At 51.3% G+C, this 18,477-nt stretch overlaps 1 protein-coding gene across 3 annotated transcripts in view; it reads left to right on the top strand.

The window, feature by feature from the left end:
- The first annotated feature begins 18 nt into the window (after nt 1-18).
- Fkbp6 (FKBP prolyl isomerase family member 6 (inactive)) overlaps nt 19-18,477 on the top strand; it is a 30,554-nt gene continuing 12,095 nt past the window's right edge. The window contains exons 1-9 of one of the 3 annotated variants that reach the window (XM_087196268.1): nt 20-188; nt 447-564; nt 1,197-1,286; nt 2,079-2,281; nt 3,350-3,469; nt 7,595-7,789; nt 7,907-8,016; nt 9,156-9,248; nt 9,388-9,514. In XM_087196268.1, coding sequence (XP_087052394.1) covers nt 162-188; nt 447-564; nt 1,197-1,286; nt 2,079-2,281; nt 3,350-3,469; nt 7,595-7,789; nt 7,907-8,016; nt 9,156-9,246 — 954 coding nt within the window. In that variant the 5' untranslated portion in view covers nt 20-161 and the 3' untranslated portion in view covers nt 9,247-9,248; nt 9,388-9,514. Of the gene's footprint in view, nt 189-446; nt 565-1,196; nt 1,287-2,078; nt 2,282-3,349; nt 3,470-7,594; nt 7,790-7,906; nt 8,017-9,155; nt 9,249-9,387; nt 9,515-18,477 lie in introns of those variants that run through there. The other 2 variants (XM_021254423.2, XM_004840073.3) reach the window with 2 other exon arrangements.

The raw sequence follows: 18,477 nt of genomic DNA, 5'->3' as shown, positions 1-18,477 counted from the left end.
CATGTGCCCCAGCATGCTCTGCGCACCTGGTCACGTGCTTACGCACCCACCCGCCGCGCGCGCACGTGCCCACAGGTGTCCTTTGTGGTTCCTAGAGCGCACAGGCAGTTGGCGGAGGTTGGACTGGAGCGACGAGCGTCTCCTCGAGGCCTGAGAACGAAATGTCACTAGCAGGAGCCGACTACCAGGTGCGAAGGGGTGGTGGGCCGCACTCTCGGAACCTGCTGGCTCGCGGCCCTGAGGGGGCCCTGAGAGCTTGTGCCGAAGGGAGCCCGGGCAGCGTGGACATGGGGGGAAGGGCTCAGCACTCGGCAGTCCTGTGCAGGGACGACCCACCCGGCCAGGTGAGGGCGCCAGGGACACCGCTTTGGGGTCTTTGACCTGCGGTGGCTTCCCTCGCTCGGATGGGCGTGGAGTGCTGAGGTCTGGCCTTTGCTCTCCACCAGTCACAGTACCAGCGGATAAGCCAGAAGATGCTGGACATTTCCGGGGACAGGGGCGTGCTGAAGGATGTCATCCGAGAAGGTGCTGGAGACCTGGTGACACCTGACGCCTCGGTGCTTGGTATGGCTGGCTGCTGCCTGGCTGCCCTTTGTCCTCAGGGAACTGTGTGATCGCACTTTCCTTTGGGTGGGGGAAGGCACATTTTTAAACAGCATTGTGACCAGGCAAGGTGTTTAATGCCTGGGAGGCTGAAACAGGAGGATTGCAAATTTGAGCCCAGCCTGGGCAACTTAGGGACTTGGCAAGACCCTGTCTTAAAATTAAAAATTTTAGGGCCAGGAATTTAGCTTAGTGGTTCCACTGCCTGCCTTGCAAATGCAAGGTCTGGAGTTTGATCCCTGGTACCAAAAAAAAAATTAAAAATTTTTAAAACGTCTGGGATTGTAGCTCAGAATAAGGGTCCTGAGTTTACTATCCCAGTGGGGGCGGGGTGGGGGGAGGGCGGAGAATTTTACAGGATGGAAAAGCTTCATTTGGACTGGGGGCAACGTGCTAGGCACAGAGCAGAGCCCTGGAACCTCTGGGCCCAGGGGTGGCATCCAGAGGTGGGGGAGTCTTCTGCAGCTCAGAATGCCAGGCAGCTTAAGCTCATGAATTCCACCGTTCCTCTTCCATAACTCGAGACTTGGTATTTTAGACACAGGAGTGTGCTTGGGTCTGTGTTTTTCCTCACACTCTTTCTTCTGTCTTAGTGAAATATTCTGGATACCTGGAGCACATGGACAAGCCTTTTGATTCTAACTGCTTTAGGAAAACTCCTCGGCTGATGAAGCTTGGAGAGGGTAAATTCAGGCTGGAAGCTGGAAACAAAGGGTTCACTTGGGGACAAATGCATTGGGATTGGAAAAGTGTCCAGAGCATAGATTCATAGGGTTGGTTTTTCTGAGGCTGGGTTGTGGTGAATCACCCACATTCTCTCCCACATTTCCCCTCAAGACCTAGCTTTTGGGAGACAGCCTACCTGCCAAGGTGAAATTTGCATCCTAACCTGCTGGTGGAGCATTTTTCTTTGTCTGTGGATTAAGTATCTATTGATTGCTTGCTTCCCACTGTGCATGATGAAAAGAGAGGTTGTTCTCACATGATTAGAACCTCTCTTGCCTTAAGACTTCGCTGTGCTCTCGGAGATTGACTTGGATTGTGACAACTACAGTAACTGGGTGGAATTGGATGAGTTGTTGGGAGATTTGAGCAGTGTTGCTGTGTGCTTAATGACAGCGCAGTTAGTCCCTTCTGGGAAGATCACAGAAGACTCCGTGGAAGCAGAGGCATTTGGAACTAGCCCTGAAGTGTAAGATTTTAGTGGGGGTAGAAGGTGGACATGGAGCGAGGAGGAAGACATTCCAAAAAGAAGGAAGCATGTGACGGAAATGTAGAGCCAGGAATATTGCTGAGCCTGGAGAAGCCAGAGTTTGGGAGTAGTGGGGGCAGTAGAAAGCAAGGCCGAGTGAGTTGGGAGCACAACGCGGAAGGCCTGAGCTAGCACCTGGAGAGGTTAGGACATGGAGGCAAATAAGCTGCTACCACTGAACAGGGTGCTGGGAAGCTTCAACTCTGCTCCCTGTCTCTTTCAGATATTACACTTTGGGGCATGGAGCTGGGCCTGCTGAGCATGCGGAAAGGGGAGCTGGCCAGGTTTTTGTTCAAGCCAACCTATGCCTATGGGGCACTGGGCTGCCCACCCCTCATCCCTCCAAATGCCACAGTTCTGTTCGAGATTGAGCTGCTTGACTTCCTCGACTCTGCTGAGTCAGACAAGTTCTGTGCCCTCTCAGCTGTAAGTTCTGGAACACAGGCAGCAGCACTTCACAGAGGCAGGGATGGTTTGTGCTTTTGGTGGTTCTAGACAGGCTGCCCTCTAAAGTCTGTGGGCCCGGTTCCATCCCAAGCCTCCTTGCCTCTCCTTCCTGGTCCTGCATGCCTGGTAAGGCTTTGGTTTGTTTTTCATACACGACAGTGCACATTTGTGTTTCCAGCCTGTTAGGCACTGGTAGCTGATGACTAGAGTGAGTGTGTAGGTGATAGCTGACCCAGGACACTCAAGTGACAGTGGCTGTTGGCTGGACGACACACCAGGACATCAGGTGTGAACTGGGACAGTCTCAGGAAAACTGGGATGTATGGTCACTGTCCTCATAGCATAAGCCAGCCCTTTTCTTTGTACCCTTTCCCTTATACTGATCCCTGGGGTACAGGGCTCCTAATCCCATCAGCAGTCACATGCACTGTATTTACTATGCTGCCTGTCACACACTGACAGTGTATATGGCCATTGGTGTCCTGGGTGTTGCATCTCCATGTGGTACGACGTGTCCTCAGGTACACTGTCAGCACTCCTGAAGATCTCGCCTGTCCTCATCTTTCCACAGAGCAGAGGTTCCTGCTGGTGCCAGGGGTCTCACAGATGGGGTGCTGATTTAGGCTCTCTGGGTGGGGCCGGGACAAAAGAGGCTCCGCAGGTGATCCTCATCGGTGGCCAGGGTAGAGCTTCATGCAGAAAGACTGCAGGGCTCTGAGCAAACAGCACCTGCTGACTGCTTGGTGGATAAATGGTGGCCATGAGCCCCGAGTTCTGTGCTTGCAAAGCTCCCTCACATCCGAAGTCCATGGACACTGCTGCCTCGGGGACAGTTCAGGAGGACTAATGGAGTAGGCTTTCTTCTGGCATAGACTGGAAAAGGGGGCCAGCTCTCATACTGTCGAAGCCTCTGTCAGGACTCAGGTGTCCTCTGTATAAGTAAGGCCGTGAACAAGCTCACGGTTTCCAGAAGATTTGCAGCAGAATACCACTTCTGTTGTGGCATCGTGGCTTTCTTACCTGGGTATTTCTGTCTTTGGTCCTCAGGAGCAACAAGACCAGTTTCCACTTCAAAAAGTCCTCAAAGTGGCAACGACTGAGAAGGAGCTTGGCAACTACCTTTTCCGCCAGAAGCGCTTCTATGATGCCAAAGTGAGGTATAAACGGGTAAGAGTGCATTGAGCGTTAAGTACGGATCCTGAGAACTACCTTGCTCAAAAACCAGACTCTTCCCTGGGCAGTCCTTAAGGAAAATCCCACTAAAGAGAGTTCCTCATGCCAGAGAGGCAGCGACTAGGAAGGGGAGTCGGAGCTGGGGAGAAGCGTGGTGACATTGAGGGGTTCATCTGGGTGGGGTTACACTGGTGTGTTTTGGTTGTGAAAGTTAACTGAGCAGTGCACTTAACCTGTATGAATATATACTTTAGTTAGAAGTTTAAAAAGTTTCTGTCCCAGTGCTCTAAAAAATAAAATTCACTAATTAAAAAATAATCTTCCCAGGGTTTGGTCCACCACCCACTAATTCTCCACACCATCTGCTACCTACATTTCAGGTGCCTCAGATGGGAGAGGTTGGTCTCAGTCTGGGTTTTTCTGGTGTTGCCAGGCTTCTGTGACACTCCCGGTACACGTCATGCTGATAGCCCTTTTCTGTGTCCTTTGTAATTCAAGAGCACTTTCAGTGTCCCCAACTGTGCTCCAGTGTGCACAGGTGAACAGAGCAGAAGCACTTTGGCTTGGTCTTATTTGTGCACTAGGCATAAGCTCTTCAGGATTCGCCCCCTGCTGAAAGTAACAGTTTTTTTCACAGAAGGGAATTGCAAAATGAGGCTGTGCAGGGCTGGTACAGCAGCTCCACACTGCCCTCGGGGAGCTTGCTTCCTTTCTGTCTGCTTCGCTGCCGAAGTCCTTCAATGGTGTTTTCCTTTTCCCCCAAGGTCACTCAGTCTTCAGCATCACAGAGTCATGTGGGCTGAAAGAAGGGAGGGAAGCAGAGCCTGGTGTGTGTGTGTGCGCACGCGCATATGCGTATGTGTTGTATGTAGTGTGTACAACTTTCCAAAAGTGCCCCACTTTACATCTCATTGGCAGACCCGTGTTCTAGGAACCCCCTTAGCTGTGCGGGAAGCTGGGAAATGAGAAGGTTTGGTTTGGATTGGTTTTTGCGGTGCTGTGGTTGGACCCAGAATCTGTTCATGCTGGGCAGGTCTTCCACTGTCAGGCTGTACCCCCACTCCAAGTACAGTCTTCTGAATTAGTACAGTGCTGTTTGGCAGAAATGAGCATTCTGTCAGAAGGGGAAAACAGATACTGGGTAACAACAGATGCCACGTTTGACTTAGCGTCAGTGTGCTCCAGAGGGAGACAGGAGAGCGAATGCGTTTGCCACCTCTTCGGAGGCGACAGAATCAATTCCTCAACTTGCAAGGCACAGGTTTGGCGAGGGGTGAGGTTCAGTCATGGATCCTGTCAGTCATGAGACTTCCGGAGAGCCAGCTGGCTAGCCCTGAAACCCCTCGCTCTCCTTCCCGAGTCTCTGATTGCATCTGCTCTTCTCTCCCTACTCAGCCTTGCTCTTTTCTGACATTTTTGGTTTCTCATTATGGAAGGTGAGGCTTTAGGTCTCACTCTCACTTCTGTTTTCCCAGTATTGGTGTGCCATCATTTTAAAAGTTGATACTCAGTTTTGCATTATTAAGGTTGTATAAATATTACGTCCTGCTTGAGCTAAGTAGTTTCCTACACTTCATACTTTTTCTTGTGCAGTATCCCTTTTTGCCCCTTACATTGCCTCTTGGTTGCTTAGTTTTTTCTCTGCCTTTTGCTATTTCTTCCTAAACTTTGCTACAAGAAGGGAAAGCCCCCATACAAACACTTTCTTTGCATTGCTGGGAATTTAACCCAGGGCCTTCACACTGAGCTACATTCCAAGATCTTTTTATTTATTTATTTATTTTAAAGACAGAATCTAAGTTGTCTAGACTGGACTTGAACTTGCATCAGCCTCCCAGAGTGCTGGGATTACAGGTGTGCACTACCACCCCCAGCTAGAAAGCCCCTTTAGTGCGCCTTTCCGTGAGGCCTGGCCTCTCATCCAGGAGTCCTGGGGTCATTCCCACCGGGGCCTCTTTGGCCTGCTTACACATCTCTCGTCCTGGGGTGTCCGTCATTTGAGGGTTTCCTGCTGTTTTTCTCAATATATTCCTCTACTTTGATAGAGAATATCATTGTATGTCTAAAACATTCTTAGTTTTTATACTTCTAGAATTACTATTAAGAAGCCTGATACTGCCAGACACAGTGGTGGATGCCTGTAATTCTAGCTACTTCGGAGGCTGAGGCAGGACGATCTGAAGTTCAAGCCCAGCCTGGGAAAATTAGCAATACCCTGCCTCAAAAGTTTTTTTAAAAAGGGCAGAAGATGTAACTCAGTGGTAGAACACCTCTGGGTTCAATCCTCAGTACCCTCCCTCCCCACACACACACCTACAAAGAAGTCTGATACCATTGAGGTTGCTGTGTAAGTGGCCTTATTTTTCTCTGTAGAGACTTTGGGATCTTTTTCCCTGGTGTGCTTACATTTTACAGCTGTGTGTGCATGCATGCATGTGCATTTTAAAATTTGTCCTGTTGAGCCCTTGCTACATCTTTTTTTTCCAGCAAATTCTTCCTCGGTTCTGGGAAACTTAAACTATTTCTTTGATAATTTACCCCGTCTCTCCTCTGGTCTCTTTTTATGAAACTTTTATTAATTATTATCAGCCTCCTTACCTTGAGTTGTCCTTTCTTTTTAACTCCCTCCCCATTGCCATCTTTCTCTCTTTGCCCCCTACTCTCTAGGAGCTTTTCCTGACCATTTTTACCATCTCTTCTAATGAATTTTTCACTTAAAACATTTTTTTCCAAGCAAGGCACACAGCCCAGCTACTCAGGGACTGAGGTGGGAGGAAAGCTTGAGCCCATGAGTCCGAGACCAGCTGGGGTGCCACAGCAAGACCCCATCTCAAAAGAAAAAAGGAGAAAAATTTTTTAAAATTTCAAGTGCTTTTTATTTCATTTCTTTTTTCTGGCATTCTGTTTTTATTTTATGCATACATTTTCTTATCTCTTTAGACTTGGTTACTTTTTCAAGTTTTCTCGGAATCCCCTTATTTAAAGTCTCAGTTCTCTTTGGTTTTCTGTGCACTGAAGAATTGCATAGTTGGGTGGCAACTCCCAAAGGCTGGGAGCAACGGTGACATAGAGACAGTGGTTTCTCTTGGTAGCAGGCTAGAGGGATGCAGGCTAGGGCTGGGGTGCTCTGCTCCTCAGTGTCGGGTCCCCACACTCCTTGCTCCTGTGCCAGGGCCTGCTGTCCAGGCTGTGGTCTCTGAGTTCTAGGCAGCAGAAGGGAGGGAAGGGCTGAGAGTGCGCAGCTCACCCTGGAGGAAGGTTCTTGCTGCATACTCGAATACTGAGCCTCACTCTCTAGAACTCACCCTGGCCGTCCCTAGCTGCCAGAGGCTAGCACATACCCATGTCCTGGATGGATGCATTTCTAGCAAGGAAACCTGGTTACTGTGGAGAAGGGAGGACAGCTGCTGGGAGACAGGAGCCCTTGTCCACAGAGGCTGGTGATCTTTGGTCGACTGCTGAAATTTGGAAGGGGCATCAGAAAGTTGCTTGGGCACCCCAAGGGCCTGGCAGGGCAGGTTGCAGCGTGTTCCAATGGTGGCCACACAAGCACTGCATGGGTGACCTCAGCCTGCGTCTCTCGCCCAATGTGGACGCCTGGCTGTGGCTCTCTGGGGCAAGTAGGACAGCAGGGCAGAGGCTGCTCCATCCTGTCCCTGATTCAGGAGCCACTTTGCTTCCATCTCTCCAGAAATAGAGCCCTAACTCCTGAACTGCAGGCATCTGGACACAGCGAGACCAAAGGGAACGTTGGACCTGTTCTTTCCAATGGCTCCACTTCTAGTTCTGTCGCTGCCCATCTCCTCGAGCCTTGTCACCCCACGCAGTCCACACCCATGTGCTGGGGTGGGTGGTGCCCTTCCTGTGTCCTTGCTCCTGTTGGTGTATGCCTTGCTTATTCCCATAGAGCTGGAGAGAGCAGAGGGTGTGCATCTCCTGCTCCCCAGCCCCAAGGCTCTACATGGTTTTCCTGTCAGAAACCCTGGGGCTTTTATATATTGATCTAGTGTCTTTCCACCTTGCTGACTTGGTTTTTAGCCCTGATAGTTTTGTGCATGTGAATTCTTCAGGGCTTTCTGCGTGTTTTTCCCCCTGACCATCTGCCTGCCCTCTCCGCAGGCCTTGTTGCTGCTGCGCCGGCGATTGGCACCCCCTGAGGAGCAGCGCTTGGTGGAGGCCACCGAGCTCCTCATTCTCCTGAACCTAGCCTTGGCATATCTGAAGCTGCACCGGCCTGCCACAGCCCTGCACTATGGAGAGCAGGCTCTAGTCATTGACCAAAAGAACGCCAAAGCCCTCTTCAGGTGTGGACAGGTGAGCTGGGAGAGGGGCTTGGGAACAAGCACCCCAGAAAGGAAGCCATGGTGCTCAACTCTGGCACCACAAAATAAAGGCCTAAGTCTGCCTTTAAAGTTCAGCCCTTTGTGACAGGCTTGTGTCCTCCTGACCAACTATGAGCAGGCCCGGGACTTCCTAGTTCGAGCCCAGAAGGAGCAGCCCTTCAATCGTGACATCAATAATGAGCTGAAGAAACTCTCCAGGTGAGATCTCTGTTGGCAGGCTCATGACCAGGGGTGCGTGCGATGTAGGCTGTTCCTGGTCATCCTCCCAGGTGGAGGACAAACTGGGAACATTGCCCAGACCCCACTGGGAGGTGGCCCCCCAGCTGGTTTGTGCAAGTGCTCAGTTCCCTGATGCAGTAGTTCCCAGTGGGGAGGGGGAAGGACTGGCAAGCTGGATGCCTGACCGTTTCCCACCTCCCCGCAGCCAGGTGCCCCCAGAGAGGTGGCCTTGAAAGGGTTTTGCACCTCTGACCGGACTCTATTCATAGTGCTCTCACCCACCTACTCTTCCCAAAATGTAGGTACCCCAGGGGTCCCACTGGGATCAGAAACAGGCTGGTCAGGTCTGATTCTCTCCCAAGGATTAGAGACACTAGTCTTTAAGAAATTTTTGGGTTTTTTTGGTACTAGGGATCGAACTTAGGTCCTTGCACTTACAAGGCAGGCGGTGGAACCACTGAGCTAAATCCCCAGCCCTAGAAATGTTATTTTTCTGATTATAGAAATTATATGTTCATTATAGAAAAATTTACAGATATTCTCCTATAAATAGGAGTCGCCTAGTAAGATATGCCCTGATTTTGAAGGTGTAGTTTTGTTTTGCCGTGGTGAGATTTTCTACTCCTCTGCACACGGAATGGTCGGTCAAGACTGCTGGCTGACACTTTCTTGGCATTGTGAGTCTGGATTGCATGCATCCTTGTATTTCACAGTTGTATTTCAGGCCTTTAGGGCTTTCCAGAAATTCCTGTTCTGAAATGTAAAAGTATTCTCTCGGGTTAGAGGTAGAGTTTGGGGGTCTGACCATGACTTAGCAAGAAAATCTCCAGATAAATCAGAGGCTGCTAAGTGTGAAGGCTCTCTTGGCAGAGCTTGGCCCTGAGACCCGGGGATGGTGGCTCCCCCTTCATGGCTGCTGTCTTTTCAGATGTTGGCTGTGTGTTCCTGGGCTTCTCCCACAGGCTTAGGAGCCTACCCTGTCTCCTGGCCTCTGTGGCGTGGCTTCCATCCCTCCTGGTTCGGTGGAAGGCCTGCAGGATGTGTGTGTACCTGAGCAGAGAATTCCAGCCACCAGATGTCACCTCTTACAAACAGATGCTGTGCCTTTCTCTCTGCAGCTATTACAAGGACTACATGGATAGAGAGAAAGAAATGTGTCACCGAATGTTTGCTTCTGGTGAAAATGGCTCCACAGTGGGAGAACACTGAAGGTAACGGAAGGGCCGTGCAGTCTGGCCTCATAGAGAAGTGTGCTGTTCCCCTCACCCGCAGTGTGAAGTGGGGTCTACAGCTGACAGGAGGTGGTGGGGGCCTTGAGCCTTCACATTTCTTTTTTTTTTTTGGTACCAGGGATCAAACTCGGGACCTTGCAAGGCAGGTGCTGGAACCACTGAGCTAAATCCCCAGCCCCCCACATTTCTTAAAACATTTTTTCATATTTTATATTAAACTCTCCTTGTGGTAGCTTGAAGCATGGACCTGTGATACTGTCATTAGTGCATCCATGTAGCTGGGCTTTGAAGTAGTCAGGCTTTTCTTAGCCTGCTCTTTAGTAAGAACTTAAAACCTCCAACCTCGTTTAACCTCTAACACGTTATCGAAGAAGACACAATCAAGGTGTGGAGGAGCAGGGTGGGGCTGTGCCGCTTCCTGTGCCTAGTACTGGAACTAGAGGTTTGAAGATGCTGGAGCTAGCAGGGCAGAGGCAAACATCCCTGCCAAGCACACAGCTTGTGATCTCGAAAGCACAGGGCGAGGTGTCCCCAGGAGTACAGGAGATAACCTCCTACTCCAGCCTGTTATTACTGCACAGAATTAATGGAAACAGAATCACCTGCCTTAAACACCTGCTTTGCTGGGCACATAACTCCACTCTTGAGAGAAGTTAAAACAAGGAACAGTGAGAAACAGCTGCTGAGCAGGCTCCTGGTGATAAAGATAAATGTCTTTTGTTGCTACCTCTATCGCTACCGAAGCGGCTGAGCAGAGCGTGTGGTGAAAAGGCCTATTCATCCCAGATGCGGTCATGCGTGCTCCCTGCACCACTGTTGTCTGCCATGTTAGAAGGAAATGTCACCTTCCTCATTGATGTGGCCCTGTGATCAGGCCTGCAGGTCTTTGTGGGACTCTGAGCTGAGATGCAAGTCGGAGAATGCCTCTTGTTTGGCTCCTACTAATGTCTAGTAGAGATGGGGGTGCTTGGCACTGGGATCTGACACATACTGCCGAGGGTGAGGGTCCAGTCCTTCCGGACCAGCCTAGAAAGGGTCTCGGGAGACCCAGCCGGGCAGCAGCCTTCCCTCCCTTTCCATCTCCTGTACTGTAAGAGTTTGGGACTGGTGATTTTTAGATCATTTCCCCTGTATTCCTAACTCATGAGAGTCCATTGTATCAACAGGGACCATATTTAGATGTGACAGGGCAGTTGTCATACTCCTGCTGCTGCTGAGGTTGTAGTGGATTAGCTTTTGTGTTGGATGTTCTCCCCAGCCCCTAATTTCTGCTGTCCTTGTGGCCTACCCAGTCATTTAAAAGGCACTAAAAACCTGGTCATCTTGACAATCTAGTTTTGATGAGACCCATTTTCAGTTGTGTTGTCAGAGCCTGCTGATTTGTAGGGTCACTTCTGGTGGCATGCGTCCTCTCCATCATGTTCTCTAAGTCTCTGGTTATAGGAGATTAGGTTTTTTGAGATTGGAGATCGTGTCTTTTTTGGCTTTGTATTTTCTAGCACTGGGAGTCATGCCTGGCACATGCTCAGTAAGTGGTGGTTAGCTCAAGTGTGCAGTAGCCAAGACGGTGGGCCAGCCTCCTTTCAAACTTATGCTCCTGTGTTGGCCATCAGGACCTGTGTCAGTGCCGTGACAGAAACCCATCTTGAACATCGGCCCAAATGGACACTTACTGGCAGGATCCTGAGAGGAGCCCACAGAGCCCACACAGGAGCCTGCACAGTGCTTGGGCAGGGAGGGAGCAGGCAGGGCCTGGGTCAGCCTCCTCCCTGCCCCACTCGCCCACCTGAAGGAGGTCCAGTGTCCACGGCCACAACCTTCCCAGTGGGGAGAATGATTCCTTCTGCGTCCTTCCTCTTCCTACACCAGCCACAACTCTAGTTGGGGAACTCAGAGACAGGACTGTAGCCCGGTTTGGGGTGTGTGGAGCCCCAGGAGTGGCACCCTTCCTGCACCGCCTGGCAGACTTGGGGGCCAGTGACTGTGTGAAGTAGGATGACATGGGGTGAGAAGATGGGCAGATAAACAGAAAGATGCCTCGGTGGGTGCCGAGCTGACCCCAGTTACTGGTCTTTCTTTCAGCTTAGACTTTAGCCTTGTGTTGATGCTGGAGATGAAGAATGGTAGGGACAAGTGCGGCCACAGTTCTGCCATGTTCTTGGGACTTCGGAAGGGCCTGGCAAAACATGTACCTCCGACAGGGAAGACAATCTGAGGTGAAGTCAGAAGTCAGCCCTGGAGGTCAAGATTTTTCTTAGGGCCTCAGAAGATCTATAGGTTTATAGCAGATGCAGAGCGAATATTTGATAAACTGTTGAGGAACTCCTTCTCCCATGGCTTGAAAGGCTGTGAAGGCAGCGATCCTGTATTGGGGTGGACATTAAAATGTATTAAGTGGCTGCCTCCTTGGCTAGGACCCCTGTAGTGCCATCCCCAGGAGCAGCGGTAGGGCCAGGGCACCAGTGTGTCACAGTCACAGATGCTTGGGGTGTTTGTTCTTGGTTCTGTTTCTGTTTCTGTACCTCTGTCATCGTCTTCAGCTGGAATTTTGTTATGTCCTTCCTGTCCTAACATCCTAGCACCTAAGACCCTCACCATTACGCTTTCTGTCTGGAAAGAGATGTAAAGGGGCTCACAGTAGCTATTTCCATCCACTTAAAAGGTTAACATGTGGCAGGTGAGATTTGTTCTGCGCTTTCCAAAGGTCAGGACTGGTAAGCAGGCATAAAAGAAAGACGGAATTTGGTCTTGTGTGAGGATTTACTGATTAAATGTCCCGCCATAGAGGACCCTGAGTTCTCCCACCATGGGGGAACACCGAGAACAGGCGCCACTTTTTCTTCTTATCATGTGGGGGTTGGGGTGGAGGAGGAACTGGAGATTGAACTCAGGGCCTTTGCTCTGAGCTACATCCCCAGCCTGTTTTATTTTTTATTTTGAGACAGGATCTTGCTAAGTTGTTAAATTGCTCAGGCTGGGCTGTAATTTGCGCTCCTCCTGCCTCAGCCTCTCCGGGTGCTGGGATGACAGGTGTGTGCCACCTTACCCAGTGCCACTTTTGACTGCTTTTGGAGCATGGCCTCAGAAAGCACCCTGGGCTTTTCTCCTGTGTCCTGCAGGGGTGTGGGTCCCCTTGGGCACTCCCGCCTTCTTGCAGGGTCTGTCTGAGTAGAGCTGGAGGCCCCCACTCAGGGTGAGATTTAGTGGCCTTCCTGGTTCTTCTACTCTAACATGTTACTGTCAGGTGCTTGTGGAATTTGAAGGCAAAGGGTAGCAGCTCCCATCCTTAAAGCACTTCTAGTAAAGACAAAGTACTAAAGCCTGCTCTAAGCACTAAATAAAATCACATAACATAAGGAGCTGGTACTGTGGTGCTGTATGTAGCCTAGCTACTCAGAAGGCTGAGGCAGGAAGATCACTTGAGTGCACAAGTTTGTTTCCCAACCTGGACACCATAGCAAGACCCTGTCTCGGGGAAAAAATCAACCAGGAAAAGAAGTAGGAGAGTCTTGTTTCAAGAGCAGACAAATATCTTGCTGCTACTGTTCAGAATGTACCAAATGCAAGGTGTGGTTGCCAGGGGAAATAGTGTCCTCACAGGGGAATGTGCCGGCCTTGCCCAGCCACCATGGGTGCAGTCATGGCTGACCCTTCACCATTGCCGTGAGAGCCAGCTGCCCCCACACCCGCTCTGGATGCTGCGTGGCACATGGAGAGAGCCCTAGCGCTGCTCCAGTTGAACTGCAGCCATCTTTTCTGGGGGAGACAAGCCTTCAGGGGTGTATTAGCCAATGGCAGAGGGAAAGGGGAGGGGCACAACAGGGACAGTCTGCAGGCACCAGGAGTCACCCGGATGCTTTCTGAGAAGTGGGCAGAACCTGGGGGAGTCGCTGGCTGACTGCTGGACCTGGGGCAAGGGGCAGCGAGACCCATCCACACTGACAGCATAGTTGGGCACAGCCTCATTCTTCAGGCTTACCATATTTTATTTTTCGTCTAAGTTGTTTTGATATCCTTGCTCACCATTCCTTAGTTTTTTTCTAAGTTTACTTTTATTACTTTTGATCAAAATTTTCATTAATCACATTTTCTATGCCAGGCATTCTTTAATATGTTTGATTGGATCATTGGCTTTAACATAACATCTCTATAATACACACATCATCTCCAATTCATAGAGGAGGAATTAGTTCTGAAAAAGCCGAGTAACTTCCTGGGGTATCCAACTTGCAGGCGATAGAGCCCAGAGTCAAGCCCTGGCAGTCTGGCCTGGGGCCACCACACTGAATACCAGCAATGCAGTGCAGGAGAAAGCAGCTCTCACTTTATCTGACCCTGCTGGGGATCCGTCTGCAAACGAAATGCTAGGCTTACAGTGCCAGCTTCTGGTTTGTCCGTTGTGCACAATGTCTGTCTGTTATATGGTACCAAACCATCTCTTTCCTCCCTTCCAGGTCTCAGGTTAGTGTAACGAAAATGAAGTGCTCATCCTGATGTTTTTGGTTTTATAAACTAAAAACCTATTTCCCATGTTCTGCTATGTATGATGGAATTGCTAACTGACAAATAGTGCTATGTTTGTATAGTTTTTAGAGCTTTTGTTTTTCCTGCAAATTCTAATTACCTTTTTTTCCCACGGAACCATTTGCCTGTTCATCCTTATCTGTGCTCAGACCCCGAGGTTCCCTGTCAGCTGTGAGTCCCTCCTCCTGGGAGCCTCCCTGTTTGCATAACAGTCTACAGATTGCTCTTCAGGCTGGGACCCAGCTGCCATCCCGGGCTTTTCTTATTTCCTGGGCTGAATCCACTGTTTCCTGAATCCCCTTCCTTGGGTTTACTTCCTTGTTCTGCTATTCTGGAGCAACTTTGGATGCACAGGAGATAAACTATCTAAATCTTCATATGGCCAAGAAATGATTTATTAGGCTTTCATACTTAATCAGAAATATGTAACTGAGCCTAGACTTTGGAGTGAAAACAAGCTTCCTTCCACTTAGAACAGCCCCGGGTGAAAACCTCCCCACTCAGGACTCTCTTCCCACCAGGCCCCTCCTGTGGAGCCCCCCACCACTCCATCCACGTCACCGGCCCCCAGCAGCACCTGCTCCCTCAGGTGTCCTGCCCACTCTGACACATCTCACTGGCACCCCTCCTTTCTCCTCTTAGACCTTCTTGGCAGCCTAGGAGAATCTGTTTGCCAAGGCTGTTTTCTGGGTCCAGAACCCTTTAACGATCCCATTATTCTTATCCACCTTGAGCTCTATAGTAACACATCTAGGCACCCTGATGTACAAGTCCTCCAGTGAGCACTTGGCTTCCAGAGGCTCTGCAGACCTAGGAGGCCCTCTGGCCACTTGCTCTAGTCCCATGTCCTGTCTCTGTCAGCCTTTCTGGGACCTCCTCCTAGTCAGGTGTTGGGCCCCCACAGGGATCCTCTATCCTCCAAGTCCCCTCAAAATTTTGGGGTTTTTTAAATCCCTCCACTCCAGGAATTGTATCCCATTTTCCAACTCTTACACTTTCATTGCAGTGATCAAAATTTTGAACCCAAGAGCTCTTGCTGATTTCCCTTTCCTGTAGTATCCCACTCTGCCCCCTCTTCTGTATACTGAAAAGTCTGCAGCTTACACAGCTGAAGAAAGCAGAGTCTCCAGGGCTATGTACTCAGCAGGCAGCTTTTGCAGTTACTGTTAAGGAAAAAGTAAAACCAAAACCCTATTCTGGACCTTCATTCACAACACTCACTTTTGGAACCCTTGACTCCGGAAACCAAACACGTCGTTTACCTGCCAGTTCCCCAGTACCAGCAGGGTCCTGCCTGCCCACAGTTCGGTGCTGACACACTCCACCTGGAGCTGGCGTGACCCCCAGGTTCATAGTGCAGCCCCCAGGATGCCCTGCTTCAGATGCAGGCCAGAGAGAGTTCAGCTTGTTTCCCACAGCCCCTCTTGGGTTCAGTCATTTGCTGGAGTGGGTTTCCAGCATAGCATAAGGGATCGCACGGAAGATCCAGATGAACGGCCAGAGGAAGCAGTAAGGGGGTGCGGTATGTGGGGAGGAGTGTGGGCTGCTCTCCCAGCGCCTCCCGACCCTCTTTTCAGGTGCTCCGGCAGCTTCCTGTGTGGGTGTGATTGATTCAGTTACTGGCCATTGGTGTTTGGTTCACCCTTGGCCCCACTGCCCTGCCTAGTCGCAAGTTGGTTCCCTGGCCCCTGTCCTGAGCAGACAGACACCACTTACTACCCTGCAGAGTCCAAGGTGTGTGGGAGTTGTGTTCCAGGAAAGAGGGTAGAGACCAAATAATACATTTCTTCTTTCCATCTTTCCCCTCTCTTTCCCTCCTTCCCCCTCTCTTTCCCTTTCTTTTTTCACTCTCTGACCCCTTCCTTCCTTTTTCTCTCCCCTGTCCTGCCTCTCTCTCTTTCCATGTCAAGGTCTCCTGGCAGGCTGTCCAGGCTGGTCTCAGACTCCTGTGCCCAAGCGAGCCTCCTTCCTCAGCCTTCTGAGTAGCTGGGATGGCGTGCTTGTGACTGTGTCCAGGCAGAATGTCAGTACAGTGGTGGCGAGCCTATGGCACACCTACCACGGTGGGCACTGAACCTTCACTGTCAGCATGTGAGCCAAGTCAGATACCAGTTGTTTTTTTTAAACTGAAACCTCAGTATTCAGGTTTAATTGCAGTGCTGGCACTCTGCGAGTGATCAATGAGTTTTGGGTTGCAGTTTGAGCACTCGTCTCTAAAAGGTTTGCCTTCACTGTTATAGCCCATCCCTAGTCTGCAGCCTTGGGTCATTAACCAGCGCATCCTCACATAGTTGAGAAGACCGGGCACCTCCTAGGATCTGTCCAGGCAGGAGGGACTGGGCCAGCCCACCGTCCTGTCACCCAGCTGCCCACATTGGTAGCATCCCTCCACTCTTGTCCGGCTGCAGAGCAGGAGTGGCCTCGACAGACACCGCCTTGCCCTTCTGGTGTTGGGCATAACTGAGCTAAGAGTCAGGGTCATCTCTTGCTCTGAGCTTCCTTCCAGGAAAGGAAGTGACTTCCCTCATTATGTGGGTCGCTTATCCTTTCCTTTACATTTCTCTTCACTCGTACCCAGCTGTCTCCATCTTTGAGGGACATTAGGTTCCACCACTGTGCTGGCGCAGACTGCAGGCAGCAGGGCTGGCATGGCAGGTCAGATAGGGTCACACAGGTACAAGACTGGGCCATCGTTACCACCAGACTGCAGCTGCAGGCAGTACCAAGCTCATCTCCCAGGCAGAGTGGAGGTGTAACTGGCCACCCACCCTTAGCAATCTGGCCTAAGCCCTAAAGACACAGGCACAGTTCTGGCTTCGGAGTCATCCTCTTCCAGCGCTTGTGTTCACAGCCCTGGTCATCAGATGGCCTGGGGCATTGAGGTGACTGGAGAGGAAAGTACAGTTGTCATAGCTGGGTGCTGCTCCCTCAGCAGGAACCAGTCAGACCAGCATCCTCGCATCTCTCGTCCCCAGATCCACCAGAAGCCAGAGCTACCTGGAGGAGGGGATGCTGCCCTGGTCCCACTCAAACTGAGCATGGCACACGAACCACCCTTCCTCCCCACCCCCATTTGGCACAGAGTTGTAATTGCCACCCCTGCTCTCCACAGGCCACTTCTCCAGGGAGAGGCTCTGCCCAGTGCTGGCATTGTAGATGTGCTGCTGTCCCTTGGTGAAGAAGTGACTGTCATCCAGCTCAGCACACTGTCTTTGCTCAGGTTCTTTTATGGCGCTCTGAGCATTTCCAACTTCTGGGTAAGCAAAGCCCAGACCAGACTCTGTCTGTCCTGTCAGGACCCAGCTGTACTCCCAACGCCCCCTACACCAGTCTGACTGGGCACCGTGTTCAGGGCCTTCCTGCCAGGGAATCTGCCACACAGTCCCAGATCTTGCTGGTGGGTGGAGCAGTCCCTGTTGGCGTTCTGTGCCACAGAGGATGTGGGAGGCATCTCCGCTCTGCAGCGACTCTCCCACTCCCACTTGTGCCCTGGGCCAGCTGGCCCCCTCTGCAAGCCCAGGGGCTTGAATCCACTCACCTCCCAGACCTGGGCTGGGGTATTCTGGTGGCCTTGGTGTGCACCCTCACTTGCCCTTGGAAATTCCCTGGGCAGGCCCCACACAGGCGTCCCTTTACTAGGCCAGGTTTCCTTTGCCCTTCGCCTGCCCATATGTAGGAGCCCAAATGTAGGGGCCCGAGACACTGTTCAGTCCTGCATCACCACGAGGAAAGCAGCATGAAGCTCAGCCCAGGGTGCTGATTTGTTTACCAGGGTGGTGGCCTTCGGGGTGTCATCCACTCCCCTTGGAACTGCTGTCCACACACCAGGCAGCCCTCTGTCAGTCAGTGGCTGCTGTTCACAGGATGCTAGTGACAGCAGAATCCAGCAGCTCCCCAGGCAGTCCCTGTCAGTCCCGGGGAAAAGATCGTCCTGCTTGTGAGGCTCCTCTTCCTTGCCTCCCTACTAACACAAATCACCTAGGGCCCCACAGGTTGTCACCTGTGTCACCTGAGCTTACCAGTTAGCCTTTGCCATAAGCCCAGGCTGTGCTCCACACAGGGGAACTGCATAGAGTATTTGTCCCTACCAGCACTCCAGCTTCTAGCCCACACTGCACGGGTCTGCTGGTTCCCATTCAGCATATCTGGTGATGGTGCCCGAAGGACAGGTTTACGGTCCCAGCTGGGGAGACACTGCCAGGTCAGGTATGGCATCCATCCCTACAGTTCCATCAGGGCGAAAAACAGCTGCACAGCATGAAGCCCGTTACGATGTACTGATTCCTCCTGAAACATGACCCCTCCATTCCTGGTGTGGCCTCCCTTAGGTCTCAATCAACAGGTTTGGGTCTGGGATGTGATCCCAGGCCACATGTGCGTTCCAGTCCCATAAGACGTTTGGGTAAAGGGGACACAGCTCTTAAGTTTGGCTCAGGTTTCAGAGGCTTTTGATCCATGGTCACTTGGCCCTGTTGCCTTTGAGCTGGAGGTGAGGCAGAGTGTCCTGGCAGGGAGCACATGGTGGGACAGTGCTACTCACCTCGTGGCAGCCAAGAAACTGAGGGAGAGGAGGAGGGATGGGGTCCCATTGTGCCCTTCAAGGCCACTGCCATGACTGCTTCCTCCCGCCAGGCCCCAGTTCCTAAAACTCCTTCCCCCTTCTCCTAGTGGCGTCAGCTGGGGA

The sequence above is a fragment of the Heterocephalus glaber genome, unplaced genomic scaffold (genome assembly GCF_053883595.1).
Source record: "Heterocephalus glaber isolate CG9 unplaced genomic scaffold, H.glaber_assembly_v1.0 deba00001610, whole genome shotgun sequence".
NCBI lineage: Eukaryota > Metazoa > Chordata > Mammalia > Rodentia > Bathyergidae > Heterocephalus > Heterocephalus glaber.
The sequence above is the reverse complement of the archived record's forward strand: the minus strand, read 5'-3'. Positions and strand labels throughout refer to the sequence as shown.